This window comes from Pleurodeles waltl, chromosome 6, assembly GCF_031143425.1.
Source record: "Pleurodeles waltl isolate 20211129_DDA chromosome 6, aPleWal1.hap1.20221129, whole genome shotgun sequence".
NCBI classification, from domain to species: Eukaryota; Metazoa; Chordata; class Amphibia; order Caudata; family Salamandridae; genus Pleurodeles; species Pleurodeles waltl.
Window position 1 is genome coordinate 1,322,843,585 of NC_090445.1, and position 22,741 is coordinate 1,322,866,325.

Here is a 22,741-nt window from a genome sequence, read left to right on the forward strand (position 1 = left end):
AGTCGCAGGAATCTGATTTTCTAGGGTTCAGGGTAGCCCTTAAATACTAAATTTAAGGGCGTGTTTAGGTCTGGGGGGTTAGTAGCCAATGGCTACTAGCCCTGAGGGTGGGTACACCCTCTTTGTGCCTCCTCCCAAGGGGAGGGGGTCACAATCCTAACCCTATTGGGGGAATCCTCCATCTGCAAGATGGAGGATTTCTAAAAGTTAGAGTCACTTCAGCTCAGGACACCTTAGGGGCTGTCCTGACTGGCCAGTGACTCCTCCTTGTTTTTCTCATTATTTTCTCCGGCCTTGCCGCCAAAAGTGGGGCCTGGCCGGAGGGGGCGGGCAACTCCACTAGCTGGAGTGTCCTGCTGGGTTGGCACAAAGGAGGTGAGCCTTTGAGGCTCACCGCCAGGTGTGACAATTCCTGCCTGGGGGAGGTGTTAGCATCTCCACCCAGTGCAGGCTTTGTTACTGGCCTCAGAGTGACAAAGGCACTCTCCCCATGGGGCCAGCAACATGTCTCGGTTTGTGGCAGGCTGCTAAAACTAGTCAGCCTACACAGATAGTCGGTTAAGTTTCAGGGGGCACCTCTAAGGTGCCCTCTGGGGTGTATTTTACAATAAAATGTACACTGGCATCAGTGTGCATTTATTGTGCTGAGAAGTTTGATACCAAACTTCCCAGTTTTCAGTGTAGCCATTATGGTGCTGTGGAGTTCGTGCTTGACAGACTCCCAGACCATATACTCTTATGGCTACCCTGCACTTACAATGTCTAAGGTTTTGTTTAGACACTGTAGGGGTACCATGCTCATGCACTGGTACCCTCACCTATGGTATAGTGCACCCTGCCTTAGGGCTGTAAGGCCTGCTAGAGGGGTGGCTTACCTATACTGCATAGGCAGTGAGAGGCTGGCATGGCACCCTGAGGGGAGTGCCATGTCGACTTACTCGTTTTGTCCTCACTAGCACACACAAGCTGGCAAGCAGTGTGTCTGTGCTGAGTGAGGGGTCTCCAGGGTGGCATAAGACATGCTGCAGCCCTTAGAGACCTTCCTTGGCATCAGGGCCCTTGGTACTAGAAGTACCAGTTACAAGGGACTTATCTGGATGCCAGGGTCTGCCAATTGTGGATACAAAAGTACAGGTTAGGGAAAGAACACTGGTGCTGGGGCCTGGTTAGCAGGCCTCAGCACACTTTCAATTGTAAACATAGCATCAGCAAAGGCAAAAAGTCAGGGGGCAACCATGCCAAGGAGGCATTTCCTTACACTTAATAAAGCTGTTAGATGTGGAGGGCTTCTGGCTCATGCACTCCATATCTTATGTATGGCGTAGGATATCAAAGGGCAACTCTCAAGGTCAAAGAAATGCTCTTAATACTAGGGGTCACGTATGGAGTGTAACAGTGCAGCTTGCTACTTTGACATCCAAGAGATAGACGTCAGTACACAAGTTCTAAAACAGGTATACATGCCTCAAGTGACTGTTATGGGGAAAAAAAAAAATAGTAAATACTGTCCTTCAAACCTTTTTAAAGAAAAATTAAACAGCAGGGAGCATCGATAGCTCTTCCACTAATACGAGGCCTCCACCAAGTCTAAACCACTAAAATATTCCCCTCGAGATAAATGGAAGACCTGAAACTGCTTGGGGAATTAAATCCTATGTAATATCCAGCAAAGTCGTGCAATTATCCAACTTTATCATTTGTGACAATCAACAAAGCTTCAGAAGTTCTCTCCGTTCAAAAACCTAGTTTCTCAACCTGCAGGATGGAGAATAAGTATTTGTCCTGCGGCATAATTTAACCATAGAGCTCTAAATAAAAGTTTCATATTTTCAAACATGGTCTATTTTTTCCTTTATATGATAATCATGGGGCATATTCGAGGGCATTAAAAAATTGTAGCACGATGCTTGCTTGTCTGTACTTACTGAGCAAGTGGTAGTTTGAATCCCTTTCGTATTTGAAAGTCAGACGGCCATAGCTGACATGGTTCAAGTTTTTCAACCACTCAAAATAAGATACTGTTACACCGCCAGCATTCAAGTAAAGATCCTAAGAGATGGAAAAAGGAGAGAGAAGCGGGCAATATTATGTGAGCAGTAACTGTTCCTATATAATTGTACAATATTATGAAGAGTTGTGATCCATTATATGCAGACCAAAGTACAGACCTATACTGAAGGCACCTAAAGCAAAATGGTTAAATCCCATTCTAACCCAACACCTATTTTCAGCTTTTCCACTACATTTTCTGGTCAACAGACCACAAACATGGACGATCTAAAGGTCCTGGAAACGGAGGGCTTTCTTGTCAAACCTTATCAAAATCACAAATAAATATTATTGCTCCCTAAATCATTGGCTAAGCTTTATTCCCATGTTGGAAGGCCAAATCCTCAGAGTGCGTATTTCAGCTGCTCAGTAAGCAGAAACATGATGCTGTTCTGCTCATTTGAACCACCTTACCCAGGGAGAGGTTGAGATCTGATTACAGTTGACCTTGGTTTGGTTTTACACAACTACAGAGAACGGTCATTCATTAATTAAAAAGCCGGGCAGCATGTTTAAATATGTCATTATAAAGCATAGCATACAAGGCACTGTTGAATCTCCCCCTTAAAAGCAGGTCAGCTTGAACAACTGCGGGGCCATCTTCAGAATCGGTTAGTGTGTAACAGTGCACATGTGAGACACAATAATGCTTGCAGGGTACTCTCAATTTGCCATGGAGGTCAACTGTATGCATCACGTAGATTAAGGTAGTGAAGTAACTGAAATGATTGCAGTGTGTGACCAAAGTACTTCCTGTATTCTTATAGAAAAACTATTTAAATTCAAAGCCATTGGTGGAACTAAACCACTGTCCATCAAACTGCTACAGTGATTAAGGTGCACTACCAATAAATGGTGCTAGGGCTGCCCATGCTTTTATCTTTCTGCCCCCACACACCCATAAAAAAAAATAAAAAAAATAAAAAAGTTAAATCCAATTTCTTACTTAGTCATTCAATGTAAAAGCTATTTGTATTCAGCACATTCCCCGAAACAGATAATGATGCATGATTTACAGCTGTCAAATTACGCAGCCTTGACGCTGCAATGCTTTAGTGCTTTCCGATACGTTTTGCTAATTTCACACTTTCATTATGCCTCCTTAAGGCACATATGAGTTATCAACCACCAGCTGTCCAACCCTCAACATTCATCACGTGTGGTTAACCCAGGACAGTAGCAGACTGCATGCTTGCTAAAAAACTGTTTTAGTTGAAACACTCACTAAACAGCAAAAAGAAGAAAATAACTCCGCATATTCTGAAGACAATGAGCTTTCCCTACACTAATCATATGACAAAACTGATATATTTTTATTTGCTATACGTACTGGAATGACCATGATATTCCTCTCCAGGAAGATTTTGTCAGCTTCTGGGGTCGTTGGTCCATTGGCACCTTCAGCAATAATCTAAAAAAAAATTAAAAATAAAAGTTATGCCATGCTAGTCGCCAATGAATGCAATGGTCTTCAATAAATTCTTGCCACCACACAGCCATCCACAGGAGATTACTGAAACACCTATAGGAAATGCCCAAAATTAGTGCGCCACAACCACATTAATTGGGTAATGACATAATATGAAAATCACAGGCTTAAAATACCCTCCCCTACCATATAGTAGTAAGTCCAATTGTACTTGACATCAGGGACAGAGTATTCTACATGGATTAATAATGGTTGAATACTTTAAAAAGAGAATATGTTTGACCAATTTGTTGAATAAATTAAAAGGTCTACCTTGTTTGTGAATTTGTTGTCACCCCTGAAATTATTACATAGATTTTGCCTATCAACCACTCTACAAAAGTAAATAAGAAAGCATGCTTGCTACCAAAACTCTACCTACTCGCACTGTAGGCACAGAGTTTGGGTAGTAAGCACGCTTATAAAATTCATTAAAGATATACAAGGCAATAAGGAAATCACATTCTTTCACACTGCAAAACATTCATTAGGCATGATAATGCCCTAAGCATTCGGCAGGAAACAGTAAATATTTATAGCCATTACTTGCCTCAACCACCAAGACTTCTATCATCAAGAAGCCCCCAAAGTAAATTCCAAAATGTGTAGAGAAAGCAATTATCTATGGAGCAAGTTAGCTTTTAGTGGTTAGCATTAATCATTGGCCTATCGCCTTTGCAGTTTGGAAGAGAGCCCTTCTTACAGCAGACCAGACCCTTCCACCTGCTCTGAAGAGGGGCTGCTGCACAAAGTTTTCCGAGGTTTCAAGATGCTTGGAGCCCGCATTACCTGTATGTTGCTCCAGGCAGGAGATGGGAGAATCAGATACAAAGCGCCAAAAAACAAGGCAAAGGCATTGTGAGTGTTGTAAAGGAGTAACATCAAGGACTTAAAAACACATGAAGAAAAGTTTCATTATATTTGGGTCTTCATCGTAAAGGTGCTAAAACAGCCTTCACATATTTAATATTAAGGAAGCTTAGGCAGCCTATCTAGCAATCACCAGAGCCACAGCAACTTCAGCATAGCGAAACAGGGGCAACATACAAGAAATGTAAACATCTGAGAACACATCAGTGACAGGATCCCCATATTACACTGAAGTAAAATAATGTAAAAACGAATTACAACCGAGGCAGGGTAACAGTGACTGAGGTTTGCCTTATGGGTCTAAAGGAACAAATCGTAAACGCCAGTGAATACTCTGTCTCCATTTACACCAAACGTGATGCCTCGTTTGGCCAGGACATTATGTACTAGGTTAATAAATGCATTAGTAAATTCAGAATTCAGTATGGCTGATCTGCATACGTCTTAACTTGAGCTTGCCCTTGAAAAGCTACTGATGAAGCTTCAGCTCTAGTGGAATATGTCCAAAGACTCCCCTGCAGAGGAAAGCTACAACACGGATAAAATCGATAATAGCACTATTCATCTGGCAGTAGTTGCGTTGCCTTTACCGTGGTTAACTGCCACAAACTACGAGCGGAAGAAAAAAAAAATATATAAAACAACAGGTAATTTGTTTTGTGAGAGATGTCATCCTTTACAAATAAAGCAACTGAAATGTCAAGATTACGAAGTTTATCCTCAGTCGGTTCAACGAGGAAGAGGCTACACAAACGGATATATTATTTCCTGGTGTTGAAGAAATTTCCAATGTGACCTTCAGAATAAAATAAGGTTTTGTGCAACGGTACGCCAAAGATGCGAAATAAGCGCCTGCAACCAACTGACCAACGCAAAAACACAGACCTGAAAGAATCATGGGATTGAATGACCTCTGCATCTAAAACCTATTGTTGGATTACTGGTCGGATGATGGGGATGAAGCAAATTGAAATCTTAGTCTGATCTTTTAAAGCAGGTCAGAAAAAGCAGACAGTGTTTCCAGATCTCATTTTTAACACCAATACTGGTAGGTACGAAATAAAAGAAACCGTATCAGATGTTTGTAAGGAATTCATTTCCATCTAATGACTCAGCCAATTGCTTTTATATTGTTTGCGGGTAGTCTATTTTGACACGCCACACGGTGTCAGGTCGCAAATTGCTTAGGATTTGTATATTTATAAAGTGCAAACAAATAGCTAAGGACGTCTCAGCGCTGACTCAAGAGTAAAGATGAGAAGAACAAAAAATTAAGAGAGGAGAAATATGGCAAATGTAGAACACTCAATGAGACAGCGATAAAGAAGGAAGGTAATAAGAGTACACAATGAAAGACTAAGGACTGACAGCCAGGTTTTGAACGATTTTCTGAAAACTGACAGAATTGACTGAGTTTCTAAAGTGACCAGGCATGAAGTTTCAGAGGTGGGAGGTGAAACGGGAGAAGCTTCTGTTACCCCATGAGGTTTTGGAAATTATGGGAGTAATTAAAATATTGGAATTCAAAGATCTAAGAGACCGGAAGGGGACATGTCAAGCAATTCTACTTTTCAAGGGGGCTGGGCTGGCTAGATGAAGTTTTTGGGAAATGCAAAGGGTTTTGAAAGCCACTCTTAAGGAGGAGTGGGAGCAAGTGGAGATCTTCCCTCGCTTTAGCGACTGACTCATGTTTTTTTAGTTTCTTCAGAAAGCATACAGCTGCATTTTGGATTCTCTGAAGTTTGTTTAGAATCCCACTCTGAGCCGTAGCATACAGGGGATTGCAGTAGTCCAATTTTGTATGAACTAGTGAGGTGACCACAGTTTTCTGCGGTTTACATGGTAGAAGTGGGAGAATCTTTTTTTAAAATTTCAGGGTGAAAAAGCTGAAAATGTCAACTGGTTTGTATGATCAGCAAAGATAAGCCTGGAGTCAAGCATGACGCCCAGGTTCCCAACTTTGCTCACTGTGGTAGGTGGAGGTGGTCCTACACAATGGGGCCACCATTTTGAGCCCCACAGTGTTTTGTCAAGGCCAAAGAGTAAATCAGAGATCAGTTTTAGACGGTGCACACTCTTCCACCTAACAATAGCTGACACGCAGCCTTTAAAACAGGAAGCAGTCTCCTCAATGTTACCCGTGTGTATCATCAGCATACGAAATAGCAAAGAAACAGACTCCCTGATGAGGTTCAGAACTGGGGCTATATTGATATTAAATAAGGTGGGGCTCAATGAAGACCCCTGTGGAACTCCACAGGGAAGAGTGAACAACTTGGAGGACTAGGTTCTCATTGCCCAGACTGCTCCCTGTCATTTAAGAATGAGTTTAGTAGCATCAGGGCTGGGCCGGCAAGCCCAATTTCTCTGTCGTTACTTTAGAATTGAGTGATTAACTGTATCGAAGGCAGCAGAAAGGTGCAACAGGACCAGTGCTGCCTTCCCACCTTAGTCCAGAATGTCTCTGACTACTTCCAACATAGAGCGGTTTCTGTACTATGGGCTTTCCGGAAACCAAATTACATCTGATCAAGGATGTTGTTACACCCCAGATATTCTGTTTAGAAGATATTAAGATGCCTTAAGGACTTCAGCTAGAAAAGGTAATTGGGAAATGGAACTTAAATTTTTTTCAACCTAAGGATCTAAGGTGGTTTTTTCTTCCCCCTCCCCAGGAGTGGTAAGACAGATGCCCTTTATCAATGTAGTTGAAAAGAGCCTGTGGCCAGAATGCTGTAAACAAGAGTGGCCAAAGGATGGGTAATATAGGTTACTAGTTTAGGAAAATACTTGGCAGGACATGGATCAGCCGGGGAGCTGGATTTAGTAAGACCTAGGCGCTCTAAAACACTTCAGGTGAAAGCTCTGGGACCTCAGTATGGGGAATATACCTTAACTCCAAAACCCTAGTACCATCACTGGAAACGTTCAAGGCGATAGCGTTTCCTAAATTGGCAGTAACATCACTGGCAATGTCAGAGGTGATAAGCTTTCACAGATCAACAGACTGATTCGACTTAGTTTTAAAAAAGGCAGCTAAGCGGTCACAGCAGTCTTGAGAAGGAGATACTAACTGAGCCACAGGTACTGCTAACAACTGCTGTAGGGTTTGGAAAAGCTCTCGGGCCGAATGTTAGACTTCACGAATTCCGTCAGAGAAGTACGCTGTTTTCTCAGATTTGATCAACTCTTTGTATTAAAAAAATCAATTGCTTGCATGTGGCTCTTTGTTCCCATGAGTAAGAGGCTTTCTATAATCTTTCCTGCTTTCTACACTTTGTCTTCATCTCCCTAAGCTTTGCCGCGGACCAGGGGGACCCCTTTGTCATAACATAATATATTTACAAATACAATCACAAACTCTATGAGTTACGAACGCAAGATATTGCACTGATATGCTACATATGTAAGAGGCCCTAGACCACCAAAGTACACCCAATTTATCTTTCGGCCAAGGATCCAACATTCACGAGAATGAGCTGCAGACATATCCAGGATAACGCGCACTAAAAAGTGATAAAAGGTAGAGCTTTTGTTACAGGTTAGATGATATGTAGTGCCCAAAGGCATCCCAGCAACTGAAATAGATTTTTGGTTTTGCTGCAAGCAATGGAAGATGTAGGAGGAACTGAGCAAGCAAGAGGTGGAAATCCTGAATAAGAAGCAGGATCTGCAGGACTTAAGTGATCAATGGCAAATGCACGACTGCAGTCTCTAAAAAAACTCCAGCTTGTACCTGTTCACGGGGTTACAGTTGTCCAAGAGTGGCTACGTATCAAACTTAGTAAGTTTATTTGGTAAGCAACAATGTGGCAGACAAATTTAGAAATGTGACTTAAAAATGGAGTCCCTGGTTGGCAGTCGATTTGCACCCTGTCCAAGTAGGGACTCGCACTCTAGTCAGGGTAGAGGAGAATCACTCTCACTTAACCCCTTCTCACCCCCTCGGTAGCTTGGCTCAAGCAGTCAGGCTTATCTCAGAAGCAATGTGTAAAGCATTTGCACATAACACAGTAACAAGTGAAAACACTAAAAAACACCACCAAACCGGTTTTAGAAAAATAACCAATATTTATCTACATAAAACAAAAACAAAAACGGGAAAAATCCAAATCCAACATACAGTATATGAATTTTGCAAGAATTAACTTAAAAATACAGTTCCTTGAAGTCAACAGCTCCACCGGGGATATCACAGCATCGTGATCAACAAAAAAACAGTTCAGGCCGGCTGCGGCGTTGCGGGCCAGCTAGGGTTTAGGAAGGCCTGCAAACAGTGCAGTTGGAATTGCAGGGCGTCATGATCCTTGCAATGAGATCCTGAGAGCGCCGTCGCTGGCGTCGTGATGTCTGTTCCGGAGTCGGTGCAGAGGTAGTCGGGCCCTTGAAGTCACATGCACTGCGGATCGAACTGCGGGCTGATAGTCAGGAGCACTGGCGTGGATGGTGTCAGTGCTGCGGTGCAGGCAGCGGCTCGGTGAGACCAGGGCTGCGGTGTGAAGCGGGCTGGTGCAACGTGTGGTGTCACCAGGTCACTGTGCAGGCAACGGCGAAACGGTTGTTGAAGCAATGTTGTCAGTAGGCCCAAGTCAGCAGTGTGGTGCGGGACGGGCTCAGTGCTGTATCCACCAGTCTCTGTGCAGACAGCGACATCTGTTGACGACACTGGAGTCGATGGTGCTGGTGGGATAGGAGGTGCTTTGTGTCCCTCACAAGCAGTGTCCACAGGCCCCGGTGCAGGTAGCAGCACGGGTGTCAGTAGGAGGGTCGCCGGCGGCGAGGCCCAAGCTGCGGTGTGAGCAAGGTGACGCCTGAGTGCATGGCTGTAAGGAAATGCCTCCTTGGCATGGTTGCCCCCTGACTTTTTGCCTTTGCTGATGCTATGTTTACAATTGAAAGTGTGCTGAGGCCTGCTAACCAGGCCCCAGCACCAGTGTTCTTTCCCTAACCTGTACTTTTGTATCCACAATTGGCAGACCCTGGCATCCAGATAAGTCCCTTGTAACTGGTACTTCTAGTACCAAGGGCCCTGATGCCAAGGAAGGTCTCTAAGGGCTGCAGCATGTCTTATGCCACCCTGGAGACCTCTCACTCAGCACAGACACACTGCTTGCCAGCTTGTGTGTGCTAGTGAGAACAAAACGAGTAAGTCGACATGGCACTCCCCTCAGGGTGCCATGCCAGCCTCTCACTGCCTATGCAAGTATAGGTCAGTCACCCCTCTAGCAGGCCTTACAGCCCTAAGGCAGGGTGCACTATACCATAGGTGAGGGTACCAGTGCATGAGCATGGTACCCCTACAGTGTCTAAACAAAACCTTAGACATTGTAAGTGCAGGGTAGCCATAAGAGTATATGGTCTGGGAGTTTGTCAAACACGAACTCCACAGCACCATAATGGCTACACTGAAAACTGGGAAGTTTGGTATCAAACTTCTCAGCACAATAAATGCACACTGATGCCAGTGTACATTTTATTGTAAAATACACCACAGACGGCACCTTAGAGGTGCCCCCTGAAACTTAACCGACTGTCTGTGTAGGCTGACTAGTTCCAGCAGCCTGCCACACTAGAGACATGTTGCTGGCCCCATGGGGAGAGTGCCTTTGTCACTCTGAGGCCAGTAACAAAGCCTGCACTGGGTGGAGATGCTAACACCTCCCCCAGGCAGGAGCTGTAACACCTGGCGGTGAGCCTCAAAGGCTCACCCCTTTGTCACAGCCCAGCAGGGCACTCCAGCTTAGTGGAGTTGCCCGCCCCCTCCGGCCACGGCCCCCACTTTTGGCGGCAAGGTTGGAGGGAACAAAGAAAGCAACAAGGAGGAGTCACTGGCCAGTCAGGACAGCCCCTAAGGTGTCCTGAGCTGAGGTGACTAACTTTTAGAAATCCTCCATCTTGCAGATGGAGGATTCCCCCAATAGGGTTAGGATTGTGGCCCCCTCCCCTTGGGAGGAGGCACAAAGAGGGTGTACCCACCCTCAGGGCTAGTAGCCATTGGCTACTAACCCCCCAGACCTAAACACGCCCTTAAATTTAGTATTTAAGGGCTACCCTGAACCCTAGAAAATTAGATTCCTGCAACAACAACAAGAAGGACTGCCTAGCTGAAAACCCCTGCAGAGGAAGACCAGAAGACAACAACTGCCTTGGCTCCAGAAACTCACCGGCCTGTCTCATGCCTTCCAAAGAACTCTGCTCCAGCGACGCCTTCCAAAGGGACCAGCGACCTCTGCATCCTCTGAGGACTGCCCTGCTTCGACGACAAGAAACTCCCGAGGACAGCGGACCTGCTCCAAAAAGCCTGCAACTTTGTTTCAAGAAGCAGCTTTAAAGAACCCTGCAACTCCCCGCAAGAAGCGCGAGACTTGCAACACTGCACCCGGCGACCCCGACTCGGCTGGTGGAGAACCAACACCTCAGGGAGGACCCCCGGACTACTCTATGACTGTGAGTACCAAAACCTGTCCCCCCTGAGCCCCCACAGTGCCGCCTGCAGAGGGAATCCCGAGGCTTCCCCTGACCGCGACTCTCTGGAACCTAAGTCCCGACGCCTGGAAAAGACCCTGCACCCGCAGCCCCCAGGACCTGAAGGACCGGACTTTCACTGCAGAAGTGACCCCCAGGAGTCCCTCTCCCTTGCCCAAGTGGAGGTTTCCCCGAGGAAGCCCCCCCCTTGCCTGCCTGCAGCGCTGAAGAGATCCCTTGATCTCTCATTGACTTACATTGCGAACCCGACGCTTGTTCTAACACTGCACCCGGCCGCCCCCGCACCGCTGAGGGTGAAATTTTTGTGTGGGCTTGTGTCCCCCCCGGTGCCCTACAAACCCCCCTGGTCTGCCCTCCGAAGACGCGGGTACTTACCTGCAAGCAGACCGGAACCGGGGCACCCCCTTCTCTCCATTATAGCCTATGCGTTTTGGGCACCACTTTGAACTCTGCACCTGACCGGCCCTGAGCTGCTGGTGTGGTAACTTTGGGGTTGCTCTGAACCCCCAACGGTGGGCTACCTTGGACCAAGAACTGAACCCTGTAAGTGTCTTACTTACCTGGTAAAACTAACAAAAACTTACCTCCCCCAGGAACTGTGAAAATTGCACTGTGTCCACTTTTTAAATAGCTATTTGTGAATAACTTGAAAAGTATACATGCAATTGAAATGATTCAAAGTTCCTAATGTACTTACCTGCAATACCTTTCAAACAAGATATTACATGTTAAATTTGAACCTGTGGTTCTTAAAATAAACTAAGAAAATATATTTTTCTATACAAAACCTATTGGCTGGATTTGTCTCTTAGTGTGTGTACCTCATTTATTGTCTATGTGTATGTACAACAAATGCTTAACACTACTCCTTGGATAAGCCTACTGCTCGACCACACTACCACAAAATAGAGCATTAGTATTATCTCTTTTTACCACTATTTTACCTCTAAGGGGAACCCTTGGACTCTGTGCATGCTATTCCTTACTTTGAAATAGCACATACAGAGCCAACTTCCTACAATGGCCCACAGGTCACGGTGCAAGCAGCAGCTCAGTGGCGGCGTCAGATGGTGCCGTCTTTGAGACCAGGGTGCGGTGCGAAGCGGGGCAGTGGAATTCTGTGATGTCGACGGGTCATGGTGCATGCCAGCGGCGTTGTTGGCAGCATTTTTATCATAGATAAACCAATCACCAATACAATTTACATAGGGAGCACTTGCACTTTGTGCACTTTACTGCTGCCTGATCAGTGTTAGAGACACTTAACCAGCAAAAACAAACAGATCACAAACAAATAGGAGGAAGAAGGTTAAACGTTAGGGGATAACCCTGCAAAAAGGGCCATTTCCAATAGTGATGAAGATGTACAGCATTGAGGGCCAATCAAAGGGCACCTCAGTAGGATATTTTTCAACTCATATCAGAGTACTAACTTGCTTGTGCAGTACATTTGAGGGGTTAGTGGTAAATTTAGACTAAAAGAGCAGCAGAACAAACTACTCAAGTAAAAGGAGGCTGAATTAAGCAGTGAAGAAACACTGGTATTAACACCAGCAAACAGACCACATAAACACCTTAAAAGGACACCTTCAATGCACTCCAGTATTAGGCGTGAAGTGAAGGAGCTCAGATTGCTGCAATCTGAAGGGCTTATACCAGATGACTGGAAGTCAATGCGGCAAACAATTTAAATGGTGTAAGGTCTCTGAAAATGAGACTAATGATCTAAAGAAATCATGGCATGTTCTAGCAGCTGGCCTCATCGGAGTTCAAAATCACCCTGGACGAAATGGTGTTATGGAAAAAAAAATCTGAGGTCAGATTCAGGCCAGCATTACTTGGCATTTAAAAGGCCAACAAAAGTGGATAAGCTTCAGAGAAGGAGCTTGGAAACAGGCCGCATTGGTTGAATCCCATCATCAGTCCAGGTACAAACAAGGATGAAGGATGCTAGGCGATCTGCTGCAAGGAGGAACAGAACAATTCTAATCAAGAACTGTACACTATGAAGCCATGCCCAATCACCTCCAGAAGAATACAAGAATGGAGGTGTGGCAGATCACACTTGCTTTGCTCCCCAAGCATTGCTGTCTACTGTCCATATGATGTTCCCATGCTACAATTGAAGCTCAGGACATTCTTTAAATTGAAGGGAATAAATTAACATACCTGTAGTCTAAAAGTGGCTACTGGATGTTATAAGCAATTACAACAAATTGTGTGTTTTTGTTTTTAAGCCACACTAATGAACTGTATTTAAAGTGCAGGCTTTTCTTGTCATGCCTCCAAACAGTTAATATATTATCCTGTAAGGTTAATTTCTGGCCTGTGTGTGCGTGGCCTAAATAAGTGGACCCGTATTATCAGCAGTTTTAGTATGCCTTTGTAAACACTGGAAAGTGTGTTGTCACTTTGTCAAAGCTTGAAATTGGATTGGAGAGCAAAACAGTTCAGGGAAATTTGAAGTTCAGAAACATAAAAGGTATTTCAAATTTCACACAAAATAGTACATGTGCTTGTGGTTACTTTTAAACATCTGTATCATAAACGTCCAAATTACACTTTGCAGACTCTTCATAAAAAAATACAATTTCTGAAGTAAAATAGGCAATAAAGTCAAGGTTGAAGATCACTGTCCCACACCTTAGCTTTGATCCTTTGTGCATTAGCCTTTGTCAGTTGCTTTTCACTGGCAGCAGGAATAAGGATATCACAGTCTGCTTCTAGGATGTTGCCATCATATGGTCGAGCTTTGGGAAAGCCTACTATTGTTCCATGTTGCTAGAACAGAGGAAGAAAAATCCCAGATTATTGGAGGTCACGGAGTTTAGTGAATATCTAAACCATTGCTAAGCATTCAGTTGCATCACAAATGCTGTAAATCAATAAGTCAAACTAATTTATCAAAACAAACGGATTCCCCTATACAGTGTGTGCAGACAAAGTTTTGATATGAAGTTTTGAATAAGAGTTTCCACAAGATTCTGCAACACCGACATACTATCACAATATTTAATTTTCAATTAGCCATGGAAGTTTAAGCCTCCTTTATTCAGTAGCATGTTCACCTATTTTGGCTAAATGTAAGTTTCCTAAAATCAATCCACTATGGATGTAAAGGTGATGCTTTAAAGATCTTGTCATAGTTGTGATGCAGTGTATGGCAGGAGCCTGGCAAAGGTAGCAAATGCACGAGTGGATGCTATATTAACATATCAATTTTAAATAACTACTGCAATGTGAAAAACAAATCTTACTGGAAAGCCAATATACTTGATTTATTTGTAAGTTGATCAAGATGGCCTTAAAAAAGGGTATGAGAATATATATATTCACACACACAAAAGCAATTCAGTCAGACTTAACAGGTATGGAAAGTGCAACATATGTACAATATAGCAACCAAAAACTAAAGGGTTATAAAGCTTTAGTTTGACCTACAGAATAAATAGCGATGTCGACACCTGATAGAAGAAGAATTCAAACAAGTCAACATTCAACTTTAAGCTAAAGATCAAATAACACTCTACCAAAAGGGAAGCATATTTATTTATCCACAATATACAGTGCCAGCTAAACATTTCTTGTTTCAAATGCTTTCACCTATCCTGTCATCCATTCAGTTTTGTTTGCAGTCAAATGCAGATAGTGATACTTTTAATTAGGTCAGTAGAACTCCAGAAAGCCCACAGAACTCTTCAGGTTGTTTTTCAAGGATATCATAATAGACTTGAGTAGTCTTCATAACCCTTTTTCCACATCAAAGATAGGTTATGAGTATTACAGTTCTAACAATAATAATTTTTATATGCCAAGAAACATTACCTACCTTTCGTAATAATATTTCTAGAGGACACAATCTTCCCACAGATACCTGACCTTATGAAGTCTCCTTCCAGGCCCAGCTCTCCAGTGTTGGGTGGGGCGTGGCCTCAGCCATGACTCCGTCTCTTAACACGTCAAATGGAGTATATTAGATACCAACCAGCAAACTGGTGTCTATTCCTGAACTTTTTCCATACATCAAGGTGTGGAGAGGAACAGACAGAGCAACATACGTGCATTTCATACTAGTCGCCATATTAACTCCCCAGAGAAAGAGGGAAGGTGGTAAATAATTGTGGGAAGATTATTTAATATATATGGAAAATGTCACTTACCCAGTGTACATCTGTTCGTGGCATGAGTCGCTGCAGATTCACATGCTGTGCATTATCCTGCCATCTAGTGTTGGGCTCAGAGTGTTGCAAGTTGTTTTTCTTCGAAGAAGTCTTTTTGAGTCACGAGACCGAGGGACTCCTCCCTTTCAGCTCCATTGGGCATGGGCGTCGACTCCATCTTAGATTGTTTTCCCCGCAGAGGGTGAGGTAGGAGTTGTGCATATAGTAAAAGTGCCCATGCAATGGAGTGAGTATGTATGTACATAATGTACATTTATAAATATATAATATTTTTTATACACAGGTTTCATCAACTTATAACGGCTACAGGCTCCCGGGGAGGCGGGAGGGCGCATGTGAATCTGCAGCGACTCATGCCACGAACAAATGTACACTGGGTAAGTGACATTTTCCGTTCGATGGCATGTGTAGCTGCAGATACACATGCTGTGCATAGACTAGTAAGCAGTTATCTCCCCAAAAGCGGTGGTTTAGCCTGTAGGAGTTGAAGTTGTTTGAAATAATGTTTGTAATACAGCCTGTCCTACTGTGGCTTGTTGTGTTGTCAACACATCAATGTTTTGTGAATGTATGAGGCGTAGACCATGTGGCTGCCTTACAGATTTCTGTCATAGGTATATTTCCTAGAAAGGCCGTTGTGGCATCTTTCTTCCTAGTGGAGTGCGCCTTTGGCGTAATGGGCAGATCTCTTTTTGCTTTAATATAGCAGGTCTGAATACATTTCACTATCCATCTGGCAATGCCTTGTATGGATATTGGATTTCCTGCATGAGGTTTTTGAAAGGCTACAAACAACTGTTTTGTCTTGCAAAATTGTTTTGTTCTATCAATGTAATACCTTAATGCTCTTTTGATGTCTAGCATATGTAAGGCTCTTTCAGCTACTGAGTCTGGCTGTGGAAAAAAGACTGGGAGTTCCACTGTTTGGTTTAGGGGGAACGGTGATAAAACGTTTGCTAAGAACTTTGGATTTGTCCGGAGAACCACTTTATGTTTATGTATTTGTATAATGGGTTCTTGTATGGTGAATGCTTGAATTTCACTTACTCTCCTAAGAGATGTGATAGCTATTAGGAAGGCTACTTTCCAGGTTAAGTATTGCATTTCACAAGAGTCCATGGGTTCAAATGGTGGACCCAAGAGTCGTGTTAATACAATATTGAGGATCCACGAGGGAACTGGTGGTGTTCTTGGCGGTATGATTCTCTTTAGACCCTCCATAAATGCTTTGATGACTGGGATCCTAAAGAGTGATGTTGAATGTGTAATCTGCAGATGGGCAGATATTGCTGTTTGATGTATTGTGATAGAAGAAAAGGCTAGGTTTGATTTTTATAAGTGTAATAAATAGCTTACAATGTTTTTCGCAGAAGCGTGTAGTGTTTGGATTTGATTATGATGGCAATATTAAACAAATCTTTTCCACTTGTTTGCGTAACAATGTCTTGTAGTAGGTTTTCTAGCTTGCTTAATGACCTCCATACATTCTTGTGTAAGGCCTAAATGTCCAAACTCTAAGACTTCAGGAGACAGATTGCTAGATTGAGCGATGCTGGATTCGGGTGCCTGATCTGTTGCTTGTGTTGAGTTAACAGATCTGGTCTGTTTGGTAGTTTGATATGAGGTACTAATGACAGGTCTAGTAGTGTTGTGTACCATGGTTGGTGAGCCCAGGTTGGTGCTATCAGTATTAGTTTGAGTCTGTTTTGACTCAATTTGTTTTCAAGATAAGGAAGGAGTGGGAGAGGGGGAAAGCGTAGGCAAATATCCCTGACCAACTCATCCATAACGCATTGCCCTTGGACTGAGGGTGTGGATACCCGGATGCGAAGTTTTGGCATTTCGCGTTTTCTTTTGTTGCAAATAGGTCTATTTCTGGTATTCCCCAGTGTAGAAAGTAAGTCTGTAGTATCTGGGGATGAATTTCCCATTCGTGTGTTTGTTGGTGATCTCGACTGAGATTGTCGGCCTACTGGTTTTGAATCCCTGGGATGTACTGTGCTACTAGGCGGATGTGATTGTGAATCGCCCAATGCAAAATCTTTTGTGCTAAGAGACACAGCTGAGATGAGTGTGTCCCTCCCTGTTTGTTTAGGTAATACATTGTTGTCATATTGTCTGTTTTGACAAGAATGTGTTTGTGGGCTATTAGTGGTTGAAATGCTTTCAATGCTAGAAACACTGCTAACAGCTCTAGATGATTTATATGCAGTCATCTTTGTTGAACGTCCCATTGTCCCTGTATACTGTGCTGGTTGATGTGCGCCCCACCCTATCATGGAAGCATCTGTTGTGATCACGTATTGAGGCACTGGGTCTTGGAATGGCCGCCCTTGGTTTAAATTTATAGGATTCCACCATTGAAGAGAGGAGTGTGTTTGGCGGTCTATCAACACTAGATCTTGAAGTTGACCCTGTGCTTGTGTCCATTGTGTTGCTAGGCATTGTTGTAAGGGACGCATGTGTAGTCTTGCGTTTGGGACAATGGCTATGCATAAATACATCATGCCTAGGAGTTTCATTACAAACCTCACTTGATAGTGTTGGTTTGGGTGCATGTTTAGTATTACATTTGGAAGGCTTGTACCCTTTGTGGACTTGGAGTGGCAATCCCTTTTTGTGTGTTGATTGTTGCTCCTAAGTACTGTTGTATTTGACACGGTTGTAGATGTGATTTTTGGTAGTTTATAGAGAACCCTAGTTTGTGAAGGGTTTCTATGACATATTTTGTGTGTAGAAGACACTGTTGCCGAGTGCTGGTTTTTATTAACCAATCGTCTAAGTAAGAGAATACGTGCATGTGCTGTCTCCTGATGTGAGCAGCTCCTACTGCAAGGCATTTTGTGAATACTCTTGGGGCTGTTGTTATGCTGAACGATAACACTTTGAATTGGTAATGCACGCCTTGGATTACAAACCTCAAGTATTTCCTGTGGGAAGGATGGATGGGTATGTGGAAATAAGCATCCTTGAGATCTAATGTTGACATGTAGTCCTGTTGTTTGAGCAAGGGAATCACATCTTGAAGTGTCACCATGTGAAAGTGATCTGATTTGATGTAAAGATTTAGTGTTCTGAGGTCTAATATGGGTCTCAGGCCCTCATTCCGACCCTGGCGGTTTCAAACCGCCAGGGTGGAGGACCGCGGGAGCACCGCCGACAGGCCGGCGGTGCTCCAATGGGCATTCCGACCGCGGCGGTAAAGCCGCGGTCGGACCGGCAACACTGGCGGTCTCCCGCCAGTGTACCACCGCCCATAGGAATCCTCCAAGGCGGCGCAGCTAGCTGCGCCGCCGAGGGGATTCCGACCCCCCCTACCGCCATCCAGTTCCCGGCGGTTCTCCCGCCGGGAACCGGATGGCGGTAGCGGGGGTCGCGGGGCCCCTGGGGGCCCCTGCAGTGCCCATGCCACTGGCATGGGCACTGCAGGGGGCCCCCGTAAGAGGGCCCCTAAATGTATTTCACTGTCTGCTTCGCAGACAGTGAAATACGCGACGGGTGCAACTGCACCCGTCGCACAGCTTCCACTCCGCCGGCTCGATTCCTAGCCGGCTTCATCGTGGAAGCCGCTTTCCCGCTGGGCTGGCGGGCGGCCTGAAGGCGGCCGCCCGCCAGCCCAGCGGGAAAGTCAGAATCACCGCCGCGGTCTTTCGACCGCGGAACGGTATTCTGGCGGCCGCCGCCGGCCAATGTCGGAATGAGGGCCTCAGTGTTTTGCCCTTTTTTGGAATTAGGAAATACAGGGAGTAAACACCTGTTCTTTTTTGATGGTTGGGTATTAGTTCTATTGCTTCTTTTTGGAACAACGCTCGGACTTCTAGTTGTAATAGATCTAAGTGTTGTTTGGACATGTTGTGTGCTCTTGGAGGCACATCTGGTGGCAAATGTAGGAATTCTATGCAATAACCATGTTGGATAATGGCTAGGACCCACGCGTCCGTAGTTATGTGTTCCCAGTTGTGGTAATAATCTCTGAGTCTCCCCCCCATTGGTGTTGTGTGGTGGGGGTTTGTGACGTTGAAGTCACTGTTTAGTTTGTGGGGTTTTTGGGCTCTGGAATGTCCTTGTTTTAGGGAACTGTCCACCCCTATATTGTCCTCGAAAACCTCCTCTCTGATATTGGCTCTGATATGTGGGTCTGACTTGTGAGGTGGAAGGCTCTGTGGTCTGGACCCAAAACCCCCTCTAAAGTGCGGCTTCCTAAAAGTGCCTCTGCTCTGTGGGGAGTAGAGCACGCCCACGGCTTTGGCCGTGTCAGTGTCTTTCTTCAGTTTGTCAGTGACTTTCTTTGTCAGGCAGTGGTGCGTCTCCAGATGTTTGCGAGTTCGCCCTTTTCTGGGCTACTCCTACTACCACTGAATCTTGAGTTAACTGTTGTGTGATGTACACAGGGTCAGTAGGGGGAGGTTTATATTTCTTCTCCACCCTAGGCATGATGGCTCTGCCTTTGACTGGGTCTTGAAACACCTGTTTAGCGTGTTTTAACATGCCTGGCAGCATTGGCAAGCTTTGGTATTGGCTGTGCGTAGATGACAGGGTGTTGAACAAGAAGTCATCTTCTATGGGCTCTGAATGCAATGCTACACTATGAAATGTAGCTGCCCTGGAAACCACTTGCATGTAAGCAGTACGGTCTTCAGGTGGTGAAGGTCTTGCCTGGTAGCATTCAGGACTATTGTCAGAGACCGGTGCATCATACAAATCCCATGCATCCGGGTCATCTTGACTCATCCCTGTGTGCGTTGGTGACTGCATCATTGGGGGTGTTGCTACCAGGGACAGATGTGGCGAATTAATTGGTGATTGCTGTGGCGAAAATTGTGGTGGAGTTTTCTCTTTTGCCACTTTTGCCTTTGGCTGCATTTCCACCTCTTGGAATGCGAGCTTCCGCTTCATTTTGACTGGAGGAAGAGTTCTGATTTTCCCCGTGTCCTTTTGGATATGGAGCCTTCTTTGGGTATGGTGAGGCTCTCCCATGCCCAGCTCTTGTTCAAATCTGTGGCCTTGTAAGTGTGTGGAAAGGCCTTGTTCCTCTGTATAGGAGCTTTGTTTCGGCTCCGAGGAAGAATGTTTCGGTACCAAAATCTTTGACAGTCTTTTTCGGTTCCGAGCAAACCTTTTTGACTTTTGGTGTGCCAAACTCTCGGTGCAGAGTCTGTTCAGAGCCGGTATCTCGGTGCAGAGTCTGTTCGGAGCCGGTATCTCGACCGGAGTCGGATGTCTTCGGCTGCTGGGAGGCCTTTTTCGGTGCCAATGTTTGGTCACTGTGTTTTCGGGTCGAGCCATGGCCTGTTGGCAGTGGCGTCCCCTGGGCCTTCATGATCTTCGAGTGAGTTTTTGCCGGGGGTGGTTTACTCACGGTTTGCTGCGTCTTTGGCTGCTCACTCTCGGACTCAGAGTCCGAATCTCGAATGGAGAATGTCTCCTCTTCTTCGACGTCGGTGTGTCCGGCCAGTGTCGACGCCATCTGGAGTCTTCGAGCTCTACGATCCCGCAGTGTCTTTTTGGATCGAAATGCCCGACAGGCCTCGCAAGTATCCTCTTTGTGTTCGGGGGACAAACACAGATTACAGACCAAGTGTTGGTCTGTATAAGGATACTTTGCGTGGCAGTTGGGGCAGAAGCGGAAAGGGGTCCGGTCCATGAGCGTTGAAGATGGACGCGGTCGGGCCGACCAGGCCCCGCCAAGGCGTGGAAACCCCAAAGGGCTGCCGGAACTTTTCTTTCTTCGGTGTCGATGTGCTAGCACTAACCCGAGCGCAAACTATACCGTCGAATTTTCTGATGGATAACTATCTTTTCCGAACCGAAGCGTAGAGGAACACGTCCGAACCCGATGGCGGAAAGAAAACAATCTAAGATGGAGTCGACGCCCATGCGCAATGGAGCCGAAAGGGAGGAGTCCCTCGGTCTTGTGACTCGAAAAAACTTCTTTGAAGAAAAACAACTTTTAACACTCCGAGCCCAACACTAGATGGCAGGATAATGCACAGCATGTGTATCTGCAGCTACACATGCAATTGAACATATATGGAAAATGTCACTTACCCAGTGTACATCTGTTCGTGGCATTAGTCGCTGCAGATTCACATGCTGTGCACATCCCGCCATCTGGTGTTGGGCTCGGAGTGTTACAAGTTGTTTTTCTTCTAAGAAGTCTTTTTTCGAGTCACGAGACCGAGGGACTCCTCCCATTTTGACTCCATTGCGCATGGGCGTCGACTCCATCTTAGATTGTTTTCCCCGCAGAGGGTGAGGTAGGAGTTGTGTATGCTAGTAATAGTGCCCATGCAATGGAGTGAATACGTATGTACATAATGAAGTTTAAAGTAATATATTTACAAATTTACAAATGTTCAAGATCAACTTCTAAACGGCTACAGGCTCCCGGGGAGGCGGGTGGGCGCATGTGAATCTGCAGCGACTAATGCCACGAACAGATGTACACTGGGTAAGTGACATTTTCCGTTCGATGGCATGTGTACCTGCAGATACACATGCTGTGCATAGACTAGTAAGCAGTTATCTCCCCAAAAGCGGTGGTTCAGCTTGTAGGAGTTGAAGTTGTTTGAAATAATGTTCGTAGTACAGCTTGACCTACTGTGGCTTGTTGTGCCGTTAACACATCTACACAGTAGTGTTTGGTAAATGTATGAGGCGTAGACCATGTTGCTGCCTTACATATTTCGTTCATTGGAATATTTCCTAGAAAGGCCATGGTAGCACCTTTTTTTCTGGTTGAGTGTGCCTTTGGTGCAATAGGCAGCTCTCTCTTTGCTTTAAGATAGCAGGTTTGAATACACTTAACTATCCATCTAGCAATGCCTTGTTTAGAAATTGGATTCCCTGTATGAGGTTTTTGGAAAGCAATAAATAGTTGTTTTGTTTTTCGAATTAGTTTTGTTCGGTCAATGTAGTACATTAGTGCTCTTTTGATGTCTAATGTATGCAGTGCTCTTTCAGCTACAGAATCTGGCTGTGTGAAGAACACTGGTAATTCTACTGTTTGATTTAAGTGGAACGGTGAGATCACTTTTGGTAAAAAATTTTGATTTGTCCGTAGAACTACTTTATGCTTGTGTATTTGAATAAATGGTTCTTGTATGGTAAATGCTTGAATTTCACTCACTCTTCTTAGAGATGTGATGGCAATCAAAAATGCAACTTTCCATGTTAAGTATTGCATTTCACAAGAGTGCATGGGCTCAAAAGGTGGACCCATGAGTCGTGTTAAGACAATGTTGAGGTTCCATGAAGGAACTGGTGGTGTTCGTGGTGGTATAATTCTCTTTAGGCCTTCCATAAATGCTTTTATGACTGGTATCCTAAATAATGAAGTTGAGTGCGTAATTTGCAGGTAGGCTGAAATTGCGGTAAGATGTATCTTTATTGAAGAGAAAGCTAGCTTTGACTTTTGCAATTGTAGTAAGTATCCTACTATATCTTTGGCAGATGCGCGTAAGGGTTGAATTTGATTATTATGGCAGTAATAAACAAATCTTTTCCACTTATTTGCATAGCAGTGTCTAGTGGTAGGTTTCCTAGCTTGTCTTATGACCTCCATACATTCTTGTGTGAGGCCTAAGTGTCCGAATTCTAGGATTTCAGGAGCCAAATTGCTAGATTCAGCAATGCTGGATTTGGATGTCTGATCTGTTGTTTGTGTTGTGTTAACAGATCTGGTCTG

At 44.7% G+C, this 22,741-nt stretch overlaps 1 protein-coding gene across 1 annotated transcript in view; it reads right to left on the reverse strand.

Moving 5' to 3' along the window:
- GLUD1 (glutamate dehydrogenase 1) overlaps nt 1–22,741 on the reverse strand; it is a 181,279-nt gene that overhangs the window by 38,291 nt on the left and 120,247 nt on the right. Inside the window, exons 8-10 of the mRNA XM_069240627.1 lie at nt 13,517–13,654; nt 3,380–3,460; nt 1,926–2,049 (exon numbers count right to left, since the gene is read on the reverse strand). Coding sequence (XP_069096728.1) covers nt 1,926–2,049; nt 3,380–3,460; nt 13,517–13,654 — 343 coding nt within the window. The remainder of the gene's footprint in view (nt 1–1,925; nt 2,050–3,379; nt 3,461–13,516; nt 13,655–22,741) is intronic.